General features: G+C 34.1%; 1 protein-coding gene across 4 annotated transcripts in view; it reads right to left on the reverse strand.

Annotated features, from left to right (window-relative positions):
* Positions 1 to 3,086: 3,086 nt before the first annotated feature.
* The window catches only part of mv (lysosomal-trafficking regulator mauve), a 282,285-nt gene continuing 262,821 nt past the window's right edge, over positions 3,087 to 22,550 (reverse strand). For all 4 annotated transcript variants that reach the window (XM_081758816.1, XM_081758815.1, XM_081758813.1 and 1 more), the window contains 6 exons: positions 19,435 to 19,627; positions 17,522 to 17,658; positions 15,357 to 15,595; positions 10,825 to 11,079; positions 6,796 to 6,867; positions 3,087 to 5,130 (listed from right to left, as the gene is read on the reverse strand). In XM_081758816.1, coding sequence (XP_081614942.1) covers positions 5,001 to 5,130; positions 6,796 to 6,867; positions 10,825 to 11,079; positions 15,357 to 15,595; positions 17,522 to 17,658; positions 19,435 to 19,627 — 1,026 coding nt within the window. In that variant the 3' untranslated portion in view covers positions 3,087 to 5,000. The remainder of the gene's footprint in view (positions 5,131 to 6,795; positions 6,868 to 10,824; positions 11,080 to 15,356; positions 15,596 to 17,521; positions 17,659 to 19,434; positions 19,628 to 22,550) is intronic.

The following is a 22,550-nucleotide window of genomic DNA, read 5'->3' on the forward strand; positions in this document are numbered from 1 at the left end:
ATCAACACTGGTTGTTGGCCTTCCGCTACGAGGCAAGTCCAAGACACTTCCGGTAGCTAGGAACTTATCGTACCATCTCTTGATACTTGAACCTGCAGGTGGTTGTTTCTGATATTTTTGTCGGAATTTTCTTCTCACCAAAACACCAGATTTTAACTTCCAAAACCACGCCACACACTGCGCTTTCTCTGTTGAGTAGACGCGAACTTTGTCACGTGATTAGCAGTTATGACGTCAACGTTTACATCCGCTCATTATTGCCAACAAAAATTTTAACATTTCCACTAAACATTACAAACAAAATACAAAATTGTAAGTAGTACTTTCAAAGTTACAGCTTTTTACTTTTTTGCAGGACTTTTGGACGACTCTGTATGTTTCATGTGTGTACGTATAATACTTTTGAAAATATAGTCTTTTCAAAATGAAGGAATCATTTATGCTAACCTTGTATTTCAAGCACGTAACCTTTGCATAGGGCGTCCTTGGTAGTTCGCATAAGATGCATATACTGTACGTTATTTTTATTGATTTTACTCAAACAACTTGACTTTAGACAATGTTCTACCCATGTTTACCTTAAGTGCTATACATCGTTTTTAAGCTCTTCATTATGTCTTTGAAATAAGCTTTCAATTAGCCATATCCTTATTATGGCTTTTGAGGTATCTGGACGACTTCATTTTTTTTTTCCCTTGAAGTGGAGGAATTATTTGTTTCTCATTGCTTTTTCGTCAACATTAATGTTAATGTTTCGTGCTCATTTTGACTACGTTCCATCCATTTTCGGACAATTTACTTTAGGAATATAAAATCTACATTGTTTCTGCCACATTTGAGCTAAATTTCAGCTATCTCGTAGGAACATTCGAAACTCCGGAAGTCCAGGTTTCCCTCCACAACGTAAGTTAATGTCATTAGTGAGATACTTACAAAATCCCGCTTTTGTTATTAATCATCGATACTCACTTGAAGTGATTACTCTACTCTCTGTCACTTACTTTTGGTGTGTTGACCTATTATTGAATTAATTGTTATTTCAGCAAGAAGCAAGTGTATAACTATGAATGTATTGCAAATTTTCATCAAGTTTCCCAGCTTTTAGTGTCCTTTAAGCTATCCCGCCTAAAGGATGAACCTATCTGCAACGGTTATGTTGAGAGTTACAACATACTTAAATGTCAAGTGCAAATTCTAGTATGAAATGGAAACAAAATTTTCTGGGATCTGTCATTCTATTGTCACATTCCCATTCCACAAATTATATAATCATAATTTACTGCACCAACAACCGAGTCTAAATGTTATAAATGTAAAACTAAACTAAATCAATAAACAAATGCGGAAAGACAGTGGTGTTGTCGATTTTTTTTTTAATGAAACCACATGCAAGATTTTTTAATAAGATATAGCTATAATCCGCTCTACATATAAAATTTGAGAGAATGCCGATATAATAAACACGCTGCTGGAAATTTGTTCGGAAAGACAGTAAGTTACAGTTGCAGAGTCAGTTTTCAGTTACCTTTAGGGATGCGAAGGGTCGAATTCCAAGATCATCCCCCAAAGAGTTTGTTTCCCCTTTGCCGTTGTCTTGGCTATCTTCAGAATCAGATGACAAGTTAATCATTAAACAGTTAGCGAGTTCATCTAGTAGTTTGCCCTTTTCCCAACAAAATTCTTCTTCGCGTTTCAGATGTTTCACAGCTTTGTTCCAGTCTTCAGGGTCACTGACTTACAACCTCGGTGAAAAGCGTTTCAATAGCTGAAATTTTAAATGTATTACGTTTTGACACATAACCCTTAACTTCAGCCTATATCTACTCTATTGGATTAAAATTACAATGATAAGGTGGTAATCCAATATCAGTGTATCCTTTATATTTTGCTAAATTGTCTATTTCATATTCTTGTTTTCGCTCCCGGTTTTCAATATTCTACTTAAAGTGTTTCTCTGAGGACTGTATTATCGGAATATTTGGCAGTAATTGTTCTTCATACCACTTTTTAAATTTATCACTCTCTGTTTCTTCACGATAATCTTTCGTCGATTTTGACCGGAATACTAAAAGAGCGTTTCTGACACATCCTGTTGAAATTCCTGTATGAATGACCATTTTCTTTGACCATGAATGACCTCTACTTGGAGAAAGCTTCAAAGGAACTGACCACTCTTTGGTAATTCAGGCTTAATTTTTTGTATGGTGTGCATTAATCCAAGTTTCATGCAGGTACGTTCGGGCACTTGTTCTTACGCGTTTCATGGTTCTTAGAAAATCATTCATATTAACGATAGTATCCCATCTCTCCATCAACAGTTTTCTCCCGGAGTTTTTATTATGCAAATCTCATCTATTTCATTACTTGCTTGAAGCTCTATAGCGAAATAGAGAACACAATTAGAAGCTTAACACGTTCATAATTTTTGCCATACTCGAAACAGCTCACTCCATATACATTTCGGAAACTGTTCATCTAATGATAACTTTATCAAAACCACCTACAATATTTTTTTTTTTTTTTTCAATGAGAACCCTACGTACTGTCATTTTTGAAACATTCGTAGCTTTAACCCTTCTGTCCATGAAGCGACTTACCGATAAAATGGTTTATTATTTCAAGCAGCATCAAACTCTTCCTTTAGAAGTTATATACACCGACAATTATTTTACGCGTATTACCATGCAAAGGTTACCTTATTTCAGTGTTCCATCTAATAATAGCTAAGATCACGAGAAAAACTCACGAGTATATGATAAAAAATAACTTCTATTATGCGCCAATAAACAACTGGAGCACGACACACTAGAAACACAGCAAAACACCACACCACTCACAAATCACTGTAACACATTTGTTCACGTGTGGCAACTAAACACTTCAACTACCCGACAAATAATACTTACCTCATTTGATAGGCTGTCTGACAACTAATGTCAGCTATATAAAAACCAGTAAGACGTCTATTGGATTAAAACATTCACGTAAGTGACGGGAAGTGTGAAAAGATAAAACAAACGTACTCTAATAACAGCCAAAAGTAGGAACAGAACGACTACGGAGGGAAAAAAAGAAATGTCGCTATTTTTATTTTAATATTTTATTATCTACTGTATTTTCTTGAGAATGAAGCAAAGTATGGAAAGAAAACAATGATTAAGAAAGAAAACATGTTTACAACTACATTGTTATTGAGAAATGAAACACAGAGCAACAAGATACATTTTTCTTTTTTTTAAAAAAAGAAGTCCAAAATCCAAGAGGATATAATTAAAATCCAGTAAGAGGTAGTAGTATGAATGAGACTTCTAGTAAATTTTGAAATATCTTTAAACTACTTAGTCGATAAAGAATAAGGACACAACATAGATCACACTAGTTAATTATTACGGGCGACTACATGCTAAAAAGGTACATTGTGATGTTCTTTTAGGTTTAAAAAATATAATTAGTTCATTCTTTCGTGCAAGTACTAACCGAAAATTGACTTCTGAGTTACTTCATAGTAACTTAAGAGAAACTAATGCGCACTGAGATGACCATTCAGGTCTACTCATAGCTGTCATGAAGGATTTATATCCTAGTGGGAGCTATCTTTATTAACTAAATCTATTATTACTCTAAAATTTCTACCAAAAGTTTATTTGGATATACGAGTATTGGAAGATTATACACTATATGATGACAGAACAACTACTATTGTTTTGTTCACAATAATTTCATAGACAAGAAAGACTTTTGCATTAAGGTTTTATAATATTGTAAACAAATGCGAGCGAGTAAAGACTTTGATTACTTCTCCTTTGGCATTTAGTTACACACTATTTATTTACAAATTCATAAAATACTGAAAGCCACAACAAAAATATACCTATCTGTTAAACAAAATGAACAAAGTACGAACAGTAAACTATTTTAAAAATAATAACATGAAAATGTTAACATAATTGACTACATTAAATACAAGGTGCACATTCTGTATAACAAACTTAGCTGCGAAGGCTAGAGCAATTAAAATATTTTCACTCACATGAAAATAATCTCAAAATCAAAACTACTGGCTGTTTCAAATAGTTTATAATTGTTTAAGACTTCAAATTTGAGATTCTTTTTTATTAATTCTGCGCTGCATAGAGGCTTGTTGAAGTAATTTCCGTGAAAGTATTTCATATACAGCACCATCAGTCATACGAGAATTTCTTCAACAATCTAAATTGAGCAAAAGAAAGCGGTAATAATTTCCACTTTTTCTGATTCTAAAGTAGTAATTGAAACAATGGAAGTTCTTGAGGGAACTAACATCGGTAAGAAATTAAACTTTTATTGCTTCAAAGAGTGGATTTCTAGTGTATACAAGAACATTGGGTGTTTTTTCCCCTTAGTCTAAAGCGATGGAAGTTTATTTTTTACTGAGGTTACTTCCCTCAACAGCCTCTACTGAACTGAAATCAAATTTTGATTATCTCATTTTAATCAAATTGTTATATTCTGTTTACGTACACCTCATATGACTAACCTATACAGAACAGATCTCAGATCTTAAAACTCATTGTATTATACATATGGCGAATTAAACAATGGCAATAAATGAAAACCAGGTACATATATATGTTGTGACAAAATTATTTTTCCCTCGAGAACAACATTACAAAGTTATTTATGTTATATATCCATAATTAGGGATGGAATCACTGGCAGGTTTGAAGATAAGGCACAATACGACAGGTCAAAACAAGGTTAAAGCTGCCTACTCAAGCAATTGATATGTACCATTAATTAACATGGAATGTGACAACTTTATATATAGCGAGTACTAGTTAACATAACTGTATGATATAGATCACATTGGAAAATCTATAGTCAAACTATAGCATTTAACACCGAAGCAATAGCAAAAATATGCTTTGTTATCACTTCAATGCTTAACAATATAATGATATGTCCTGTATATCTCATATTGACAAACAGGAAGAGATGCTTCATTTCTTGATATTTCATAGCTACAATGATGGAAGATTTAAAAATTTTGGCGTTTTGCTCACGCCTTTTGCTCCTGAGCCTTCCCAAATAACTACAAATCCATCCGCTGCAGAAGCATAGAGATGCTGAGCGTCGTAAGAGTAAGTGATACTGAAAACAAACAGAACAAGTATTAACATTCTCTTGTCTCTGAAATTCTTCTTATCTTCATTTCTTTTCTTTTTTTTTAATATAACTGAATATGAGATACTCTGAACTCTATAAGCAAACACACAGTAAATGAAGTAATTACACAGTATGAATATCAATGAAAGAAAATAAAACGTATTTACTTTGTTTACATTTTTATGTTGCTATGGTTTCAAAACTATATTCTCTCAGTTGAATTAACAAGAAATTGGCTACTTACCAACGAATCCTCCCTTGGAAAGCCTAAATATTTTTCAAACGTTTCGGAACTCAAAGCTGGTTCCATCCTCAGTGGCAAGGTGAAAAGGATTAAAACGGATAGGAGATAAAAGGTGTAAAAAACAAGGAATGCATACCATTAAATAAATAAATGTAACGTAAAGAATGGATCCTGAAATGTCACGAGCAGATCGGAGTACAAAAGGAATGAACTGAATCGAAGGGAGCGCGGTGTCTATGTTACGTCACTATTGCCTGATTCAAAATATACATCAAAGATAGGTAACCAAATTCTATCAATGTTGCCAGTATCCAGATTCAAAGGAGGTTTGTATTTATGAAAAAAGAATGATTCTTTAATCTCCCGTTGTTTCTTTGCTTATGCTGAACCTATTACATTAATCTGTTTTGTATTATGTGTATGTTGCTTTAAATGAAGGACCAATCCCGACATGCATGCCCTCTGCTTGTGACTTTTTTGGTTGTCTAATATGTTCCTTACTTCGAGTGTTAATATTGCGTTTCGTTTGGCCTATATATGAGGAATCACATTCGCATTGAACGCTGTAAATACCTTACTTATTTAGTGGATCAACAAAATAACTTCTAAATCCGGTGAGATGTTTTTGTAGACTTGTTGGAAGAATACTTGAAGCAGGTATGTTATGATTTGCAAGAATATGTTGAATTTTTGTCGATAATTGTCGAAAATAAGGAATTCTTATCCAAGTTTTTTCTTTTTTGGATTTTTTTTGGAGGGGGGGGATATGTACTATCCAATTCATGTACTTTACAAAAGTTAGATCGATGCAAGCCCAAACACAGTTATTCCCCAAGGGCAACGGAAGATTAAAGAATCATTCTTTATTCATAAATACAAACCTCCTTTGAATCTGGATACTGGCAACATTGATAGAATTTGCTTACCTACCTTTGATGTATATTTTGAATCTGGCAATAGTGACGTAACATAGACACCGCGCTCCCTTCGATTCAGTTCACTCCTTTTGCACTTCAATCTGCTCGTGACATTTCAGGATCCATTCTTTACGTTACATTTATTTATTTAATGGAATGTATTCCCCGTTTCAATCCTTTTCACTTTGTCATTGAGGACGGAACCAACTTTGAGTTCCGAAACGTTTGAAACAGTCTTTTGATCAAAGAGAATAATTAACATTTTATGGTCACTTCAGACAGTTTATACTTCCAAGGGAGGATTCATTCGTAAGTAGATGCACGTCTGAGGATTAATGTTTGTGAAATATACTCTCGGCAGTAAACTCTTTTTTACCTGAAAAATAGTTACAAAAATATAGAAGAGGCAAGAGTTCGTCTACAAAGATTAATTAAATATAATACTTAGAATTACTACGGTATTTTCTAAATTATATATATATATCTTACCTGATTATGGGCTTTGTAAGTAAGTCACATGAGATTTCCCGTACAGGCGTAAGATCCCAAGTACTCCACAGTCTGTGAAGAAATAAGTAAAAAATAAATTTAAGACAAAACAGTAGATCCAATAATTTGGGTTTTAAGATTAACACTAGTATAAAGATTATGTAATTACCGAAATGAGATAGATTTCTACAGTGAGTGAGTAATATTGTGACAATCAGGGTGGTATAATTATTATGTTTGGTGTCCAATATAACATTGCCGACTTCAGTTTTTAAAGAAAAATCTTTAAAGTCTCAAAGTAGTTATACTTTATAATGATAGTTTATTTATTTTAGTATCTTGAAAATAATAATAATAATAATATAAACTGTCTGAAGTGACCATAAAATGTTAATTATTCTCTTTGATCAAAAGACTGTTTCTACTTTTTCTTCTCCCCTCACACTTTTGGTTGGTGCGCAATATGACTGTTCTAAAAATCTGCCTCTCACTTGGGATATTTTGATAGTGGAACGATCTATAATAATATTGATGCTCTCATCATATTCTCTTTTCTATTTTCCCTTCGAATAGAACATTCATCCGGGGAATATGTTGGTTCATTACTAGATCGCTCTTCTCTGACTGAAGGGGTGCTTGGTTCGATCCAAACCATGTGAGTTTCTGGTGGATATCATTGTGCCTTGAATTTTCTCGGAATTCTCGTTTCCTCCTGCATTCACATTTCACAAATTCTTTTATAATTGTATAGTTTAATTAATTATGCGTTTCCTTTACCTTACAGGACAGAATTGTGGGACGTAAAACTAGAAATTTCATTTCAAATTAAGTACCATTCATCGTAAGTACACTTTGGAACCCAAATTTTGAAATAAAAGTGAGGAGCGCCGGTAAAGGCTAACATTTAAAAGTTCAAGTAAAATCTTCCTTGTTACAAAAGATCTGACACTATAAAATTTTCGTGGAAATATTCCAAAGTGTCGAGTGTAAGAAAAAGAGAACAAATACTGAAAAAAAAAAGATAAAAGTTCTGTTTGAAAAGATGTGATGTATTCTAAGGGAAGTGGCAGAAAAAGAACGTGATACAGAATTTTCAGTTAAGTCCCGCGAATATGCCTTGTAGGCTAGAGACGAATAAGAAATGAAAGTGAATGGTTATGAAAGTACTGGTGGGATGAGAATGTGGGAGGGAACGGGAGAATCCCGAGAAGACCCATGGACATAATGTTGTGTATCATAAACATAGCTTAGGATCGAATCAGAGACCCTTCGCACCAGAGGTGTGAGCTCTACCATTAAGCCATCGTGACCCCTAAAGAAGATTATAATTGATGAATAGTATTACAGCGAATACATCCTAGATCCAGATTAAGTTAACTCAGGACTGCGGTGTGCAAGCTTCTCAATTTGCGACGGTAAGCAATCAGCTGTTTAAACCTACTCCCGTTCTTGACGAGTTAACACGCATGTCATTTTACAATAAATTCGTTCTTGATATGTTTACACGTAATTTTTTTTCAGCTATACATAGCTGTTCATGACAGAGAAACACGCTTATTAACTTTGTTTTACTACTGTCGAGTTCTAGTACTGATAGTGCAATAAACCCGGAAGAAGAAAAGAGAAATGTCACAAAACATGGAGAAAAATTAAACTGTATGGAGATGAATGGCAGAATACGTACAATCAACATGATTAAAGGTGCAAATAAGGTACACCAAAATTTTCTCCGAAATCTTGACGACACATACGAGAGAGATGATTTCGTCAGGGTATTAATATAATGATACACGTACCATGAAAATGGATAATCAATAACGGTGACTTTCTGCTAATTGCTATCCATCTAGATATCCTGCAAAAAGTCGAAATAACGCAGATTTCGAGTAAAGTTTCGGATTCAATAGTATATGCACCGAGATTTTTTATTTTTGATAATTTTCAATTTTTTTACGATCGATTTTAACTTTTCATCCATTCCTCTACTTCATACTATCAAAAAAAAAAAAAAAAAAAAAAAAAAAATGCAAATCTTGAAATGAAACGAAATATTTCAATTTTACGTTCGACGATTATGTCGGTTAGACTAAAGGAGACGGTGGTGATGAGAAATGAATGGAATGGTGGAATTAATACAGTGAGAGGAAACGGAAGAACCTCGAAAAAACCCAGCACACGGTGTTTGTCCACCACAAAGTTTACCTTGCGCGAGCTGGGATCGAACAAGGGGCCCAACGCACCAGAGGTGAACGCTCTACCACTGAGTCCCTGGAGAAAAATACATATTAGAGAACATATGGTTGGGCATAAATTGTTTAGGATATTATTATCACTAACATATGAATTATAAGCCAGATGTAGTGACTGGTATTACAATTTAAGATTACGTTACGACTATTTAAAAGGCAGAGAGCCTAAGCTGTTTATGTTAAAACCTATAGATGTGAGGCGATTATGATGAATGAAATAAAGCTATTATTAAGTGAGGATGAAGTTTGATTCTTTACGAGAAGTGTTAAGCTTAAACTGTATTTTCTGAGTATCCGATATACTACTTATTTATACTTAGCGAATGCTATGTAGGGTTTAGTACATTATTAATATCTATGCGTCAAATCCTTCTATATACAAAAATATCTACACTCACAACAACTGAATTAAACAGTTTACTCTCAAAAATACATTGACATTAAATATAATTATTTACTTAGTGATTTCAAATTCCTTTTAAATGTTATGATAATAGACATGGTTTTAGAAAATTTTATTTCCAATTTAAAATAAGACCACAAAAGTTGATTTAAAACATGTTGACATGATGAAGCCGTCAAAGCTTTCAGAACAGTGTTTATGTTCATTTTTAAGAATAGAAATATGTAACGAGATGCAAATACAGATTAGTAATCACAATTGCATATTTATGACAACACTGTTTCGTGCCAATTTACTTTCAACAAATAAATAAAATTAAAATAAACAGTATTCTGTATATGAAAAGACCTTGACTTACAAAAACTGATAATACAACTCACGGTTCATGAAGTATTAGTTTTCTTTCTGTTTATATATATATTAAATTGGTGCGAATGAAATGTCCGCTCTGAATCTTATACAGAACTCACCTCAGCAACACAACAGAGATGGACTATTGTCACGTGTTTAATAACATAAACTCAGTATAGTCTAGTAAATAGGCTAGGGTGGCAGACCAGACAGTCATGAGGCAGTGGAATGTTGAACAAGGTTTATGAAAGCGTACTATGGGAGATAGTTTTCCTTACGACTGGGACATTCTACACATAAGAAAAAAAGAAACTGCATTTGGATTAGGAATGGCGAATGAACGCGCCATTCGCTGTTGGTGTGTAAATTTCGTTTCGAAAGCACAAGCATTGCAAAATAATGCCCGTGGATACCAAGATCATGTTCGGATGACCTTCTCAGGAATACCATGGAAGCAGACCCTCGGAAAAGTGTACGTATCATTGCAGACGAGTTAAAGAGACAACATTTCCACTGTTGTGCGGCGGCTCCGTGAAATCGGTAACGTGAAAACGTTGGACTCGTGAGTGCCGCTGAGTTGATACTGTCCAACAATAATCGCCGTCTGAAGGCGTGCAGTTTTCTGAGTGTATGGGATAGCTTCAACGATTTCCTGCATCGGATTGTCACTTCTGATTAAATATGGATCAGGACGGTGATTGATCGGGACCAACGTTCAAACAGTATTATAAAACCAGTCTTCTACCCACAGAATATGTTGTTGCTGTTGTGGTGAATGTGATCCATCATGTCTTTCTCCGTCGAGGGGAAAAACAATCGCTACGAATCGTTATAGTTCTCAACTCCACGAAATGCAGCTCAAACTTGTCCGCAACTGGTTGCTGACGACGGTTATTTTGATTAACCAGAAATTGTCGTTCTCACATTTTTGGTCTTTGGAAATAACGAACCTTGGGGATAGACATTTCATTCTCACCAACCTAATATTAAAAACCATTCAATTCAATTTAAAAAAATACATCTTACGTGATTTTTCCATTTGCTAACCCTGTAGCAATTACATTGACTGACACTCCCTCAGGTGCACTAGAAAAGCATAGAGCTGTAATTTGTTCCTTGGTAACTACACTGTTGATCAAGGCTGCGTTGATAGTGTATAATCGCATGCAACTTGTGTTGCTGTTGATATGGCTAACTGTTGCAATATCTCCAAGAGTTTCGCTCACACTCACAATCTGTATTGCCGAACCTGTAGACGGAATACTTCGCACGTACGAAAGACTGAAAATAAATAAATAGCCATGTCAAATGTAATATTATTTGTTACATTATATGATTAAAATAAACATAAGTCTATTATGTTATAGAAGATATGATGCAGTTGAACCTTTATTATTCATGTTAATTAGGACCGGAACTACTCTGGATAGACCGGAAATAATAATATACGGACTGCACAAAATAAAGGAGGCGGCTTGACTATAGCGGCGTTGTTATCTAATGAAAAGTGAGGAAATACGTTTGCTGTCACACGGCACGTTATGATTTCCAGTTTGTACTTTTAGCGAATGGGTCGTCTACTGTTTCCTCATAGAGAAAGTTGTTTAGCGTGGTCGGATGCATGATGGGTTCCTCCAGATCAATGCAACGAGCTGTTACCCAATTTCTTCACGCAGAAGGCAGAAATTTATCTCAGGATGCAGGAAGGTATGGTGGGCATGACTCACATGTTGCACCATATTCCGCTGGTGTCACTATAATGAACCGGGACGCGAAAGCCTCAATAACTTCCCACGACCATGTAACCATAGTCTCATTTTCAATTGGGCAAACTGTAAATAATAATAATAATAATAATAATAATAATAATAATAATAATAATAATAATAATAATAATAATAATAATAATAATACCACCACCTGCATGCCAGTTAGTGGCTAGCGCGTTTGCCTTTGGTACACGTAATTGCGGATTCGAAATCGGTGCGAGAGCGTTAAAAAAATTGAATGTATTACGATGGTTGGTATTTCGCTTTAAACTGTAGGTCCACGTAATGTAGCCTCGGTGCTGAAAATGGATGATAAGTTACAATGAACTATAAATCAATAATCTATAGGAGATTCACACAAGAGGACAGCCGAACTATTATAACTATCGTATATTTTATATATCCTTCAAAATTTAGAACAGGGTGCCTACTGGAGAACCTGGATACTTCTAGTTTATTTCCAGCTTCCTGCTAGAACAAAATTGCAATACACTATGTTCAACAGGAAGCAGAAAACAAAAGTTAGTGCAACACACGACTGTATGTTGATATTTAACAGCCCATAAAATACCTTTAAAAATCAAAGACTTCTTTAGTATTTTAATAGAAAGAATGCGCAGAAATTAGTGGGTTAAAAATCTGAAAAAAATACAGGAGTGAGTGTTTTTGGATATTATTTCTTCCATAATGCCTGTCGTAATTAACTTTTTTTTTTTCCCTTTACTTACTCCTCTCAGCCAACCCTTTCCTCACCTGGTTTACCGTATTATATATATATATATATATATATATATATATATATATATATATATTTAGTCTTTTTTAAAACATTCGTATTACGTTTGGTACACAAACACTGTTAACTAGAAGACTGATCAATTACAAATATCAAAGAGTAACATATTTACTGTTCATGTTTATAATTTAAAAGTATTACTGTCTTGACACTTTACAAATATTAAATGAATACAAACTCCATATAAAATAAATTTAAAAATAACATTTTGTAAGTAATTATATTATAAACACTATCCATTTTCCTTCTCGAACTAGCTAGTTTTTCAGTGGTTGGCTCGTTAGCACTATCACCATCTATACCTAGATGATCTTGAAGAATCTCAAAGGAAATTTTATACTGCTCCAATATTACATGTAATTTCCAGTACAATTTCAGTATTACCAGTATCAATAAAAATTTTCAGTGGATTTCCAATATTTTAAGTATCAGTACACACCCTTTAAGCAAAATGTTCAATAAGTCTAAAAAGAATATCGCACAGCAAACATTTATTTTCTACAGGAAACTACTCACCAATGTAAGCGAGAATATACTGTTATAAACAATTTATTACTAACGTATAAGGATTTCTTTGATTTTAACAAGCTCTTGTGACGAATGTCTAAAATCCTTTTAAGTATTTTAATTTGTGTTTTCACACACTAATTTATATAAAAGAGAGTGGTGTGCCTTTTGGTATTATTTTTCTACAATACTTCGTAAGCTTCACTGTTTGCTTATTCACGTATTCCTCATCTCCAGATTCTTGTACCGCTTCATAATTCATTTTTATTTTCTTTCTTGCATTCGGGAAAAGGATAACTTCAGCACTTAAGATCGAAATTTGGCAGGTTTTTATATTTTTTCCTCTTAAAACTAATTCATTGTACAATTTATAAGACGTCCGTCATCTTCCTATTTTGATACAACAGTATTTCCATATCCATTAATTATACGCTAATAACGTACTTACTGGAATTCTGTGGAAATATTGGTGCAGTAACAGTATACATAAGATTTTACTGTTTAATGTAATTGATTATGTAGTTTCATTGCTTGACTAGGCTTTCTCTATCCAGATTTTTAATTTCGGTAGAACTGATTCACCCTTACACCGAAGGATTTTAATGATTATGTTTTAATTAACTTAAATATTTCAATCCACACTGGAGTCTTTCTGAAGACTGTCGCTCGCTTTACTGGTGCTTGGTGCTGTTATCAAGTTCTTTTTTCAGAATATTTAGTGGCCTATCAAGTGTTTCCTATTTTTTTTTAGAACATTTAGTCGTCTGTCAAGTGTTTGTTTGTTTTAAAGAATATTTAGTGGTCTACCAAGTTTTTTTTTTTTTTAGAATATTTCGTGATCTATCAAGCATTTCAAGAATATTTAATGGTTTATCAAGTGCTTTTCTCAGAATATTTAGTTAGGGTGACCAGATTCTGACAATCAAAAAGCAGGACACAAATATAATAGTATATGATAGTTCACTGCGTCGGCAATACGCATGTTCTTATTTCATTTAACGTTAACCTTAAATTAATAATTTATTTTTATTTTCTCTTTAAACACCCAACAAGAACGTTGAAGGAATTCAACACAACTCCAAACGCTTTGATGAATGACAAAGTGGTTTATTTATAATTAACGTACAGTGAAACTTCGTATAGGACTCAATTTTTTTTTTAAATCGATTTTCGAAGCGAGGGATTATTTTAAGGAATGAGGGAAAATTTAGACAGGCATGAGGGAACTTCTACTTGACTTGGTTAGCATCACTGTCGTAACTTGAAATAGAAATCTTTCCTACGTTACCAATATCTCAACAAGCCCTTCATAGTAAAAATAATGTATTGCAAAATAATGGTTTGCTGATTGTTCTAATTCCCTAATCTTTTGAGGCGTGTTAAAAACACAGCGGTTCATCATCCAGCAAAAGCGTGCCTGTGATTCAAAATAATCTGAATAAAGAATGAAACATTAAAATATGCAAATAAGTTAACTCAGGACATTTTGCAGGACACTTTAAAAAGAAGGACATTTCTCGATTTTCTAGGCGTCTTCGCAACACGCAGGACAGCTATGTAAAAAACAGTACTGATGCGAGAATCAGTACGTCTGGTCACCCTATATTTAGTGGTCTATCAAGTGGATTTTTCAGAATATTTCGTGATCTATCAAGTATTTCTAGAATATTTAATGGCTTATCGAGTGTTTTTCTCAGAATATTTAATGGTGTATCAAGTGTTTTCTTCAGAATATTTAGTGGTCTATCAAGTGTCTTTTGAGAACCCTTATGGTCTCAATTTTTCTTTCATAGTACAATACAATAAATCAGACAAATGTATGGACTGAAATATTGAAGTTAATTAATATAGCTATAAGCATTAAAAACTAGCGGCACAACGGTTACTTAACTGTTATTATACGGTACCCTATAGTTACTAATAATAATTAATTTAGAATACTTGATATTGATGTAGAATGATTACTCATCTTTCCAATAAGTGAAGAAGTTTTGTTCAAAATGTTCCTTTAATGTATGGAATGTTTAGATTCACTTACATATTTTGATAGTCCTGAAATCGCTTGTTCATTATCCTTAGGGTCTCTAATACCGTAGTTCTGTTATTCTTATCTCAATCCTTCTCTTCACCATATCTTTGTAGATTGAACGACATGAATAACAAACAGTGAAGTACGCGAAATATTGTAGAAAAATAATACTCCAAGATGCATCACAGCTAACAATATTTGTTCCTTTTATACTGTGATTTATCTTTTTGTGCTAGATTATACTGGCCGTTACCAATAAAAATTTGGACAATAGATATTGGACATCTTGCTACAAGCTGAAGAGCATAATTATAATATATTTCATTACACAAAGCAAAGGAGTAAATATAAAGTTATATATCAGAGATATTTATTCTCATGAAATGTCACAAAACTCTATTTAAACAAGTCATGAACTGGACAGGAGAATAGTAACAGATAAAATGAGTTCACTTACTTGTTCAAGTCCCAAATAATAGCAGTACCGTCTTGGCTTCCCGTTACAGTAATACTGAACGCTGGACATATGTATATACTAAGAATAGGTCCTTGATGTCCTAACAATGTTAGTGGTGAGTGTTTCAAATCTAAATGACCTTTCATTGGGTCAAAATGACATTCATAAACAAGAATTTTGCCTGAAAAGTGTCCTACCCACAGATTTTTGCAATCTGGTACGCTTCCACATATCCAAATCTAGAAATAAAATAATTATATTCAACAGGATTACAAGGAAAATAAAGAAAAATGTAAAACACAATTTTGATTACATGTATATTTAAGTGGGATGTGAAGTTAACTAAATTTGTAACTGTAACTTTTATGCTACAAGATCGCTTGGAGAAAGTCATATAAAAATACAATTCACACAAGGAAACTTATCTTTATTTCAATCATTTGTTTGTGTTAACTTCAAGTATATTTTCTTTATAGAGAATTCCCAAAATAATAGAAAGATCAATGTATAGCAATAAGTAATGTTTGTGAATAAGAACCCTGAACATTCATGCATTGCGACTATCTTTATGTTAGTGCTATGTGTGTGATAGTGAGTAATAACGATGCTAGGCAGTACAGTGTAGTACGTAGGAGGTTTGTTTTCAATAGGCCGACGTTGTTGGTGCAAAATGAGAGAGCTTTGAGAGCAAATTGTAAGTGAACAGTTAGTTGGAGCAAGTATATAAAAGATTGCTAGCGTGTTAGGGATATCTAGAACAATATCCAAGGTAATGATGGCACATAGTACTCATATCAAGACATCACAAGAGATGAGGAATAATGGCCGGAAAGCAAGCCTAAGCGAGAAGAATCACCAACACTGAAGACATCTGTTACAAAGAACTGTACAAAGAATCGGCACAATTGACTGCAAAACCCAAATCCAAAGGCATATGCATCGATCTGCACCTTTATTCACAACCATATGATATCTGCAAAACCTCAAAATCCACGGTCAAGTTGCTATTTCACAACATCTGATTACTGCCGCCAACGCAGTAGCGCGAAAACAATGAAACTGAAAACATAAAGAATGAAGTGTCGATGATTTGAAGAGCACAATATGGTTCGATGTCTGAGAGAGAGAGAGAGAGAGAGAACGCATCTTCTTCCTTGTTTGGGGCAACGGCAGATACCCAAATCGGTGTGTGCTCCGGACTGACTACCTCCTACCGTTCATCATGGTGGCGCCTGTGTTGGTCTCAGATGCAACCAGTGATGATTTCAGACGATTACCCCGGGAGGATGGAGAAATTTGAACAAACTGAGGTGAAAGTGATTCTGCTAAAATACTTCTGAGCCCGATCGGAAAAATGCCCCGAGATGGAATTTCATAGTTACTGACTAAATTTCATGGTATTCCGTTGGTCCCATTATTACTCTCAAAATGCTGTTAACATTTTAGGTGCATTCTATGGTACAGCCAGATGTTGTTACCTAATAACGACTCAATTTCTCAAGACGGCAATTCGCCTAGACCCACAGATAGATTTGTTAAGAATAGTTTGGGGAACACCACGATGAACTTGAACATCTCTTATCCGCTCAAACCCCGGTTTGAACATAATGAACTTACATGACATTCACTGGGGCTGACCTCTACTCTGTGAAGGTTGAAGCAAAATATAGCCACAATGCATAAGAATGCTTCACTGTTCATCTTAAAACGATTTACGAGTTATATTCTTTAATTCTGCGAAGAACATAAACTGTACCAATCATGCTAAAGGAAGTTCGACACTGTATTAATCAATCAAGTTACATTTTGTTAAGGCATTTCAGATATTCTGATACTTACATATACGTAGTTGTGTAGTTGGAACAAAAGTATCTCGAAGTGGGAATAGAAAATTATGCTTCATCAGATAGGAAGGGAAAGAACTAGGGAGAAAAGAACAGAGAAAAAGCTGTGAAGCGTGACGGTGTTACTGAGCTGAAACGAGAACATGGGATTAGTGGAAGGAAGTAAAACTAATGGGTCGGGTAGGTCGGTAAGTCTGCAGGAAAACGAAGGAGCAATAAATTAAAAGAAAAACTTGTATATGAACTTCAAATGTGATGAATAAGATATTAACTACAAAATGATACAATATCAACGTTATAACTGTAGGTTGATATACTTACAGGATCAAACTGTTCTGACTTTATAATTGGGTGCGGTGGTTGTTCTTTCCGTAATTTAACTCTCACTACGCCGTCAGAATGTCCCCACGTAATAAGTGCTGCACCCAATACAGATATTGTATTTAACATGCTACATCCTGATTGAAAACAAATTTTATATTATTTAGTGAGAAACATTTTTTTAAAGAAAATATACGAAGATTATTACCAGAGAGAGGTAAAATATGAGATTTCATATTTTAAACCATGCCTCGCAGGATAATGGGAACAAGGATCTTTATGTTTTATAGTATGTAGATTAGAAATAGCGTGCTTTTGATTTTCATATTTCATGATATTTGGACAAAAATTTCATGTTTAATAAAAATCTTCATATTTTTTCACATTTTGTATGTTTCGTACGCCAAAATTGAATTTTTAACTTCCTCGATTTCAATGATCTTGCATCCATGAAATGCTCAGCTACGCTGCCTCCAAGCATCCAGAAATTGATGCAAGACCTGGTGTTATGTTGCATGATAGTGCAAGCGCAAATGTCGCTCAAAGGACGACGCAGACTCTCCATGAATTATAATACTCTCCATGAAACTCTTCCTCATTCACTGTATTCTCCTCACTTCTCTTTTACTGATTACCATCTCTTTCGGCTCTCAAGCACTTCTTGTCAGGGAAGACCTTCCCAGATAGTGGGACGGTGCAAAATGCATTCTTCCATTGATAAGATTCCAGACTTCTCTTGCCACGGAACCTAATCGTTCACTCCATGATGATAAAATTGTGTTGTTCTAAACGAGGAGTATTTTGATTAACTAGGTATTGTAGTTTTCAATTCTTTGGCCTTTGAGAATTACTTCTCCAAAGCATTTATTATTGAAATAAAGGGCGTAAACCTACGCGTAATATGTTCTAAAAAGGTTATGAACACGTCACATAAATGTAAGGTAATTCATACATACATACATACTTCATGTTTAGAAATTATGAAATTAAAATTCCATATTTTTCATATTTTGGACTTTTAATTTTCATATTTTCTTACTTTATCTTCATATTTTGCCTTTCTCTAGTTATTACGCATACTAAATAAATTTTCTGTTACTTATAATTTAGTAAATTCGAAGCATCGATAACCAAGAATCTTGTTTAGCATTAAGAAGATAAAAATAAAAGAATTACAACTCAATATGATTATCTACTAATTTTTTGATTAATGAATGATTGTTTTTAGTTTTAAGTTGTCAACTATAAATACAAAGTACCAAGAAAATGACTGACTGTGTGATAAACGTCAGGAAACAACTGGAACAGCACATAAGGATCAACTTAGTTGATGGTAGTTGGTCTACCGTCAACTGAATATACAGTAACAAGAGATCAAATTGTGACCATATGGTCTCTGGTTTGATTAACCTACAGTGGCATTTGCACCACATTTTAAACTATGAAAGTTGAACTACTGATATCAAATGAATGAAACAATATGCGTGCAAATAAAAGAAGTTTTTTATATCCTAAATTTACTTATTTATTTTTTAAACAAATGTGCCAATTTTTGTTGTTCGGAAAATCACATGAAATATATTTCTTCAATTACCAAAATAGATTTTTAAACTGATTTATATGTTTAATTTGATTTAGCCTCTGAAATATCTATTGCTTCAGGCCCGCAACCAGAGCGGGGCTGGGGGAGAGCTGGCCCCCCTAAACTTTTCGTGGCCCCCTCCAGACCTCATTACAAAATCCTATTATTAACACAAAAAAACACAATTTACATATTTGTAAGACAATTTTTAATGACTTGACCTCCTAAAATATTCATGCCCCCCCCCCCCCAACCTCTGTGGCTGATTTCGGGCCTGTATTGCTTACATTCTCTGATCAGAACTACCTCATTACTGGACTAAAGAACTTACCTTTCTCTTTGCTGTAACGTAGAAGAATAGATGTGTGTGGTGCTAAGCCGAAAACATCATTTGTGAGCAACGGAATAAGATCTGCTACTGGTGTTCGATGCTGGTGTTTCCACACCACAATTGGTTCTGGATCTGCTGGCGATCCGACATAATTGCCCCATGATAAACCCTTGACATTTGGTAAAACACTTGGCTGTAAATCCAAGATAAAAATAGATCAGGAAATTTCCAACTATGTTATAAACATTTCATCGCTAAGCAAATATAAAAGGTGCCGACATCATAGAATGGCCACATTTTTAATACACCGTAATGGCATTTATTGCGTGTTAATTGGTTGTATGAAGCTAAAACATATGCTTCTTCTGCTCCTTTCAGTGGTACGTACAATGAAAAAGGAGTTCCTGTTTTCGATGTTCTCAAAAAAAGTTGAAAATATAGCTTGACACCAAAAATTCAGAAATTACCACCTAAAGGAAAACAAATATAAAATCAACAAAAAATCTGAGATTGGTCACTACCTGGTGTCAATAAAAGAAGTGTGTTCTTGACCGTATCTGTCTCCACACTTCAAAAATATCGCACAAACGGAACATAAAAATGAATGCTGAAATAAAAACAGTGCCTTTGCTACTATCTTTGGCTTCAGGAGTGAAACTTTCACCAACTAGTTTTTCGTTCTATGATTTTCACTAAAGAGGTTCTCATTCCATCTTTGCCTCCTGATCATCAGAATTTCCACTACTTCTGTCAAGTCATAGATTATCTTTCCCTGCTTTTTTTTTTTTTTTTGAATCACACTATCAATAACATTGTTTTATATTCTTTTGATTCTTGAGAAGGAAGTTATCTGAATGATTTTGGCTATTCGTGAATTCGTAATAACATATGTGTCAAACACGTATTTGGGACTATCCTATTCACTTTTCTTATTCAATTCCTACATCGTATGCATTCCTTTCTTTCTTTCTTTCTTTTTTTTTTTAACATTATGTGCTTCTTACTTATACTTAGATAGCCCTTTTCGTCGTAGTTATAGCTATGCAAATGGGGCAATGCAAATAAAGTGGCATAATCTCAACGAAACCGAATAATAATAATAATAATAATAATAATAATAATAATAATAATAATAATAATAATAATAATAACAATAATAATAATAACGATAATAATGTTTATTAATTAATATGCTTACTGGTAAGAAAACAGCATTACAGCCATAAGTGCGTCAAACGGAAAGATAAAAACTTGTATTTGCAAGCGTAAGACGCATGCAAGTAGAATGCAATCGTTATGATAAAGTATAAAATAAATTTTGTTATATTCAATATTAGTGAAACAGATTACAAAATATTTTAAAAAAAGATTATAAAAAACAAACATGCAGTCTTTTCTTTTCTTCTGTTTTTTTCTTTTTGTTCTCTTCCTCTCTCGTTTCTTTTCCTCTCTTTTTTCTTGACGAAAGAGAGGAAGGAAAAATCCTGCCGGTCCCCTCTCTTCTTTTTTGTGAAAAAAGAAAAAGAAAGAAAAGACAGGAAAGGGGAAAGAAGGCAGCGGCAAAAATTATTATATTACAGTAAAACCTGTCTTCAACGGACTCTTTATTAAACGGAAAACTGTCTTAAACGGAAATATTTCACGGTCCCATGAATTTTGGAGAACAAAACGTGTAAAACTCCCTTCATTAAGCGTAAACTGTGTTACGCGGACAACGGAAAGAAAAATAAACATTTAACGGAAAATTCTGAGTTCCGGACTACAGCGTTTAGATGATGTTTAGACATTCTGTGAGACATGTACATTATACTGTCTGCGATAACTTGTTCATTCTTTTGTTAAATATTTCTGGACAGTGTTGACCTTCCCCAACCACTACTCATATTCACCCCCACAAATTGTCCTTAATCCCCGCAACTTGACCAAGAATCATACGGAATGTCGGAGAGAAGAAAACGAGATAGAGGAAGAAGAGGAATACGATACCGAGTTCCAAGAAGATTGTAGAATAAATACATATCAAGATTCTCTCAGAAGTTTAAAGGAACTGCAAAAATTTGCCTTACGAAAAAATGATTCTGATCAGGGGCGTCGTTAAGGGGGGGTAAAGGGGGGATCCTCCCCCCCCCCCCGAAAGTTTCCAATCTCTTGACAAGTTGGCAAATTAAAATACATAGTTGGCAATTTGAAGAATGCCGTTTTGTTCAATTGACTTATTCGGTTTAACATTTTCTTAGGTACCCAGTTACTGCAATTTATTATCAGTTCTATAGACTTGGCATAAGTTTTGTGTAGTTTTGTAGTTTCCAATCTTGAAATAAATTGATATATTCGTTTAAAGTTTCTTTACTTGTTGCAAGTGATTACACTTCACTTTTGTTCATTTGATATTCGTAAACATTTTGAAGAATCTTTAATGAAAATCGGGAATTGTACCACTGACGAAAGCAGAATAGAGTTGGCATGCAAAGGCAGACAGAAGAGACGTTTCGGTGGCAAGTAGAGCATTGGACGCAAAAGCATTTGATAAAAGAGCGTATACAAGGCAACAGGTAGTGACTGGCAGAATTGATGTTAATAAAACAAGAACAAGGCAGCGACTGGTTAGTATTAAGCCTGCCATACGTCCCGTAAAAAACGGGACAGTTCTGATTTTGAGCCCGAGAATCCCGCGTCCCAATAAATTTAGTCGGGACAGGCAAATGTCCCATTTCAATCCCATTTCTGCTATCAATACAAGCTTATTCGAAAAGTAATGAAGTGGCTGGGATAATGTGAATGAACAATAAAGTATAGCATGTAACAGTTTTGAGCAAGTTATCACAATACCCTGTCCGACTTGATATGGAGTGAAATTTGCAACACTGCATTTTCCATTGTACAATCACCCACATAAGTACCTGGACCCCAAGTAATAGAATTATAAGTCAGGGGTCCAGGTACTTATGTGAGTGACTGTACCTGGTGAAAACTCGGACACTCTCCAACATAAAAAAAAGGTAAGATGGCTTTGAGTGTTTCTACATGTACAAGCACAGGAAAGATGAGTGACTTTTTCTTCAGAGAGACATTAAATAAAGTAACGTAACAAGAATTATAATATTTCTGAGAGGTTA

The sequence above is a fragment of the Thermobia domestica genome, chromosome 5 (genome assembly GCF_964235325.1).
Source record: "Thermobia domestica chromosome 5, izTheDome1.hap1.1, whole genome shotgun sequence".
NCBI classification, from domain to species: Eukaryota; Metazoa; Arthropoda; class Insecta; order Zygentoma; family Lepismatidae; genus Thermobia; species Thermobia domestica.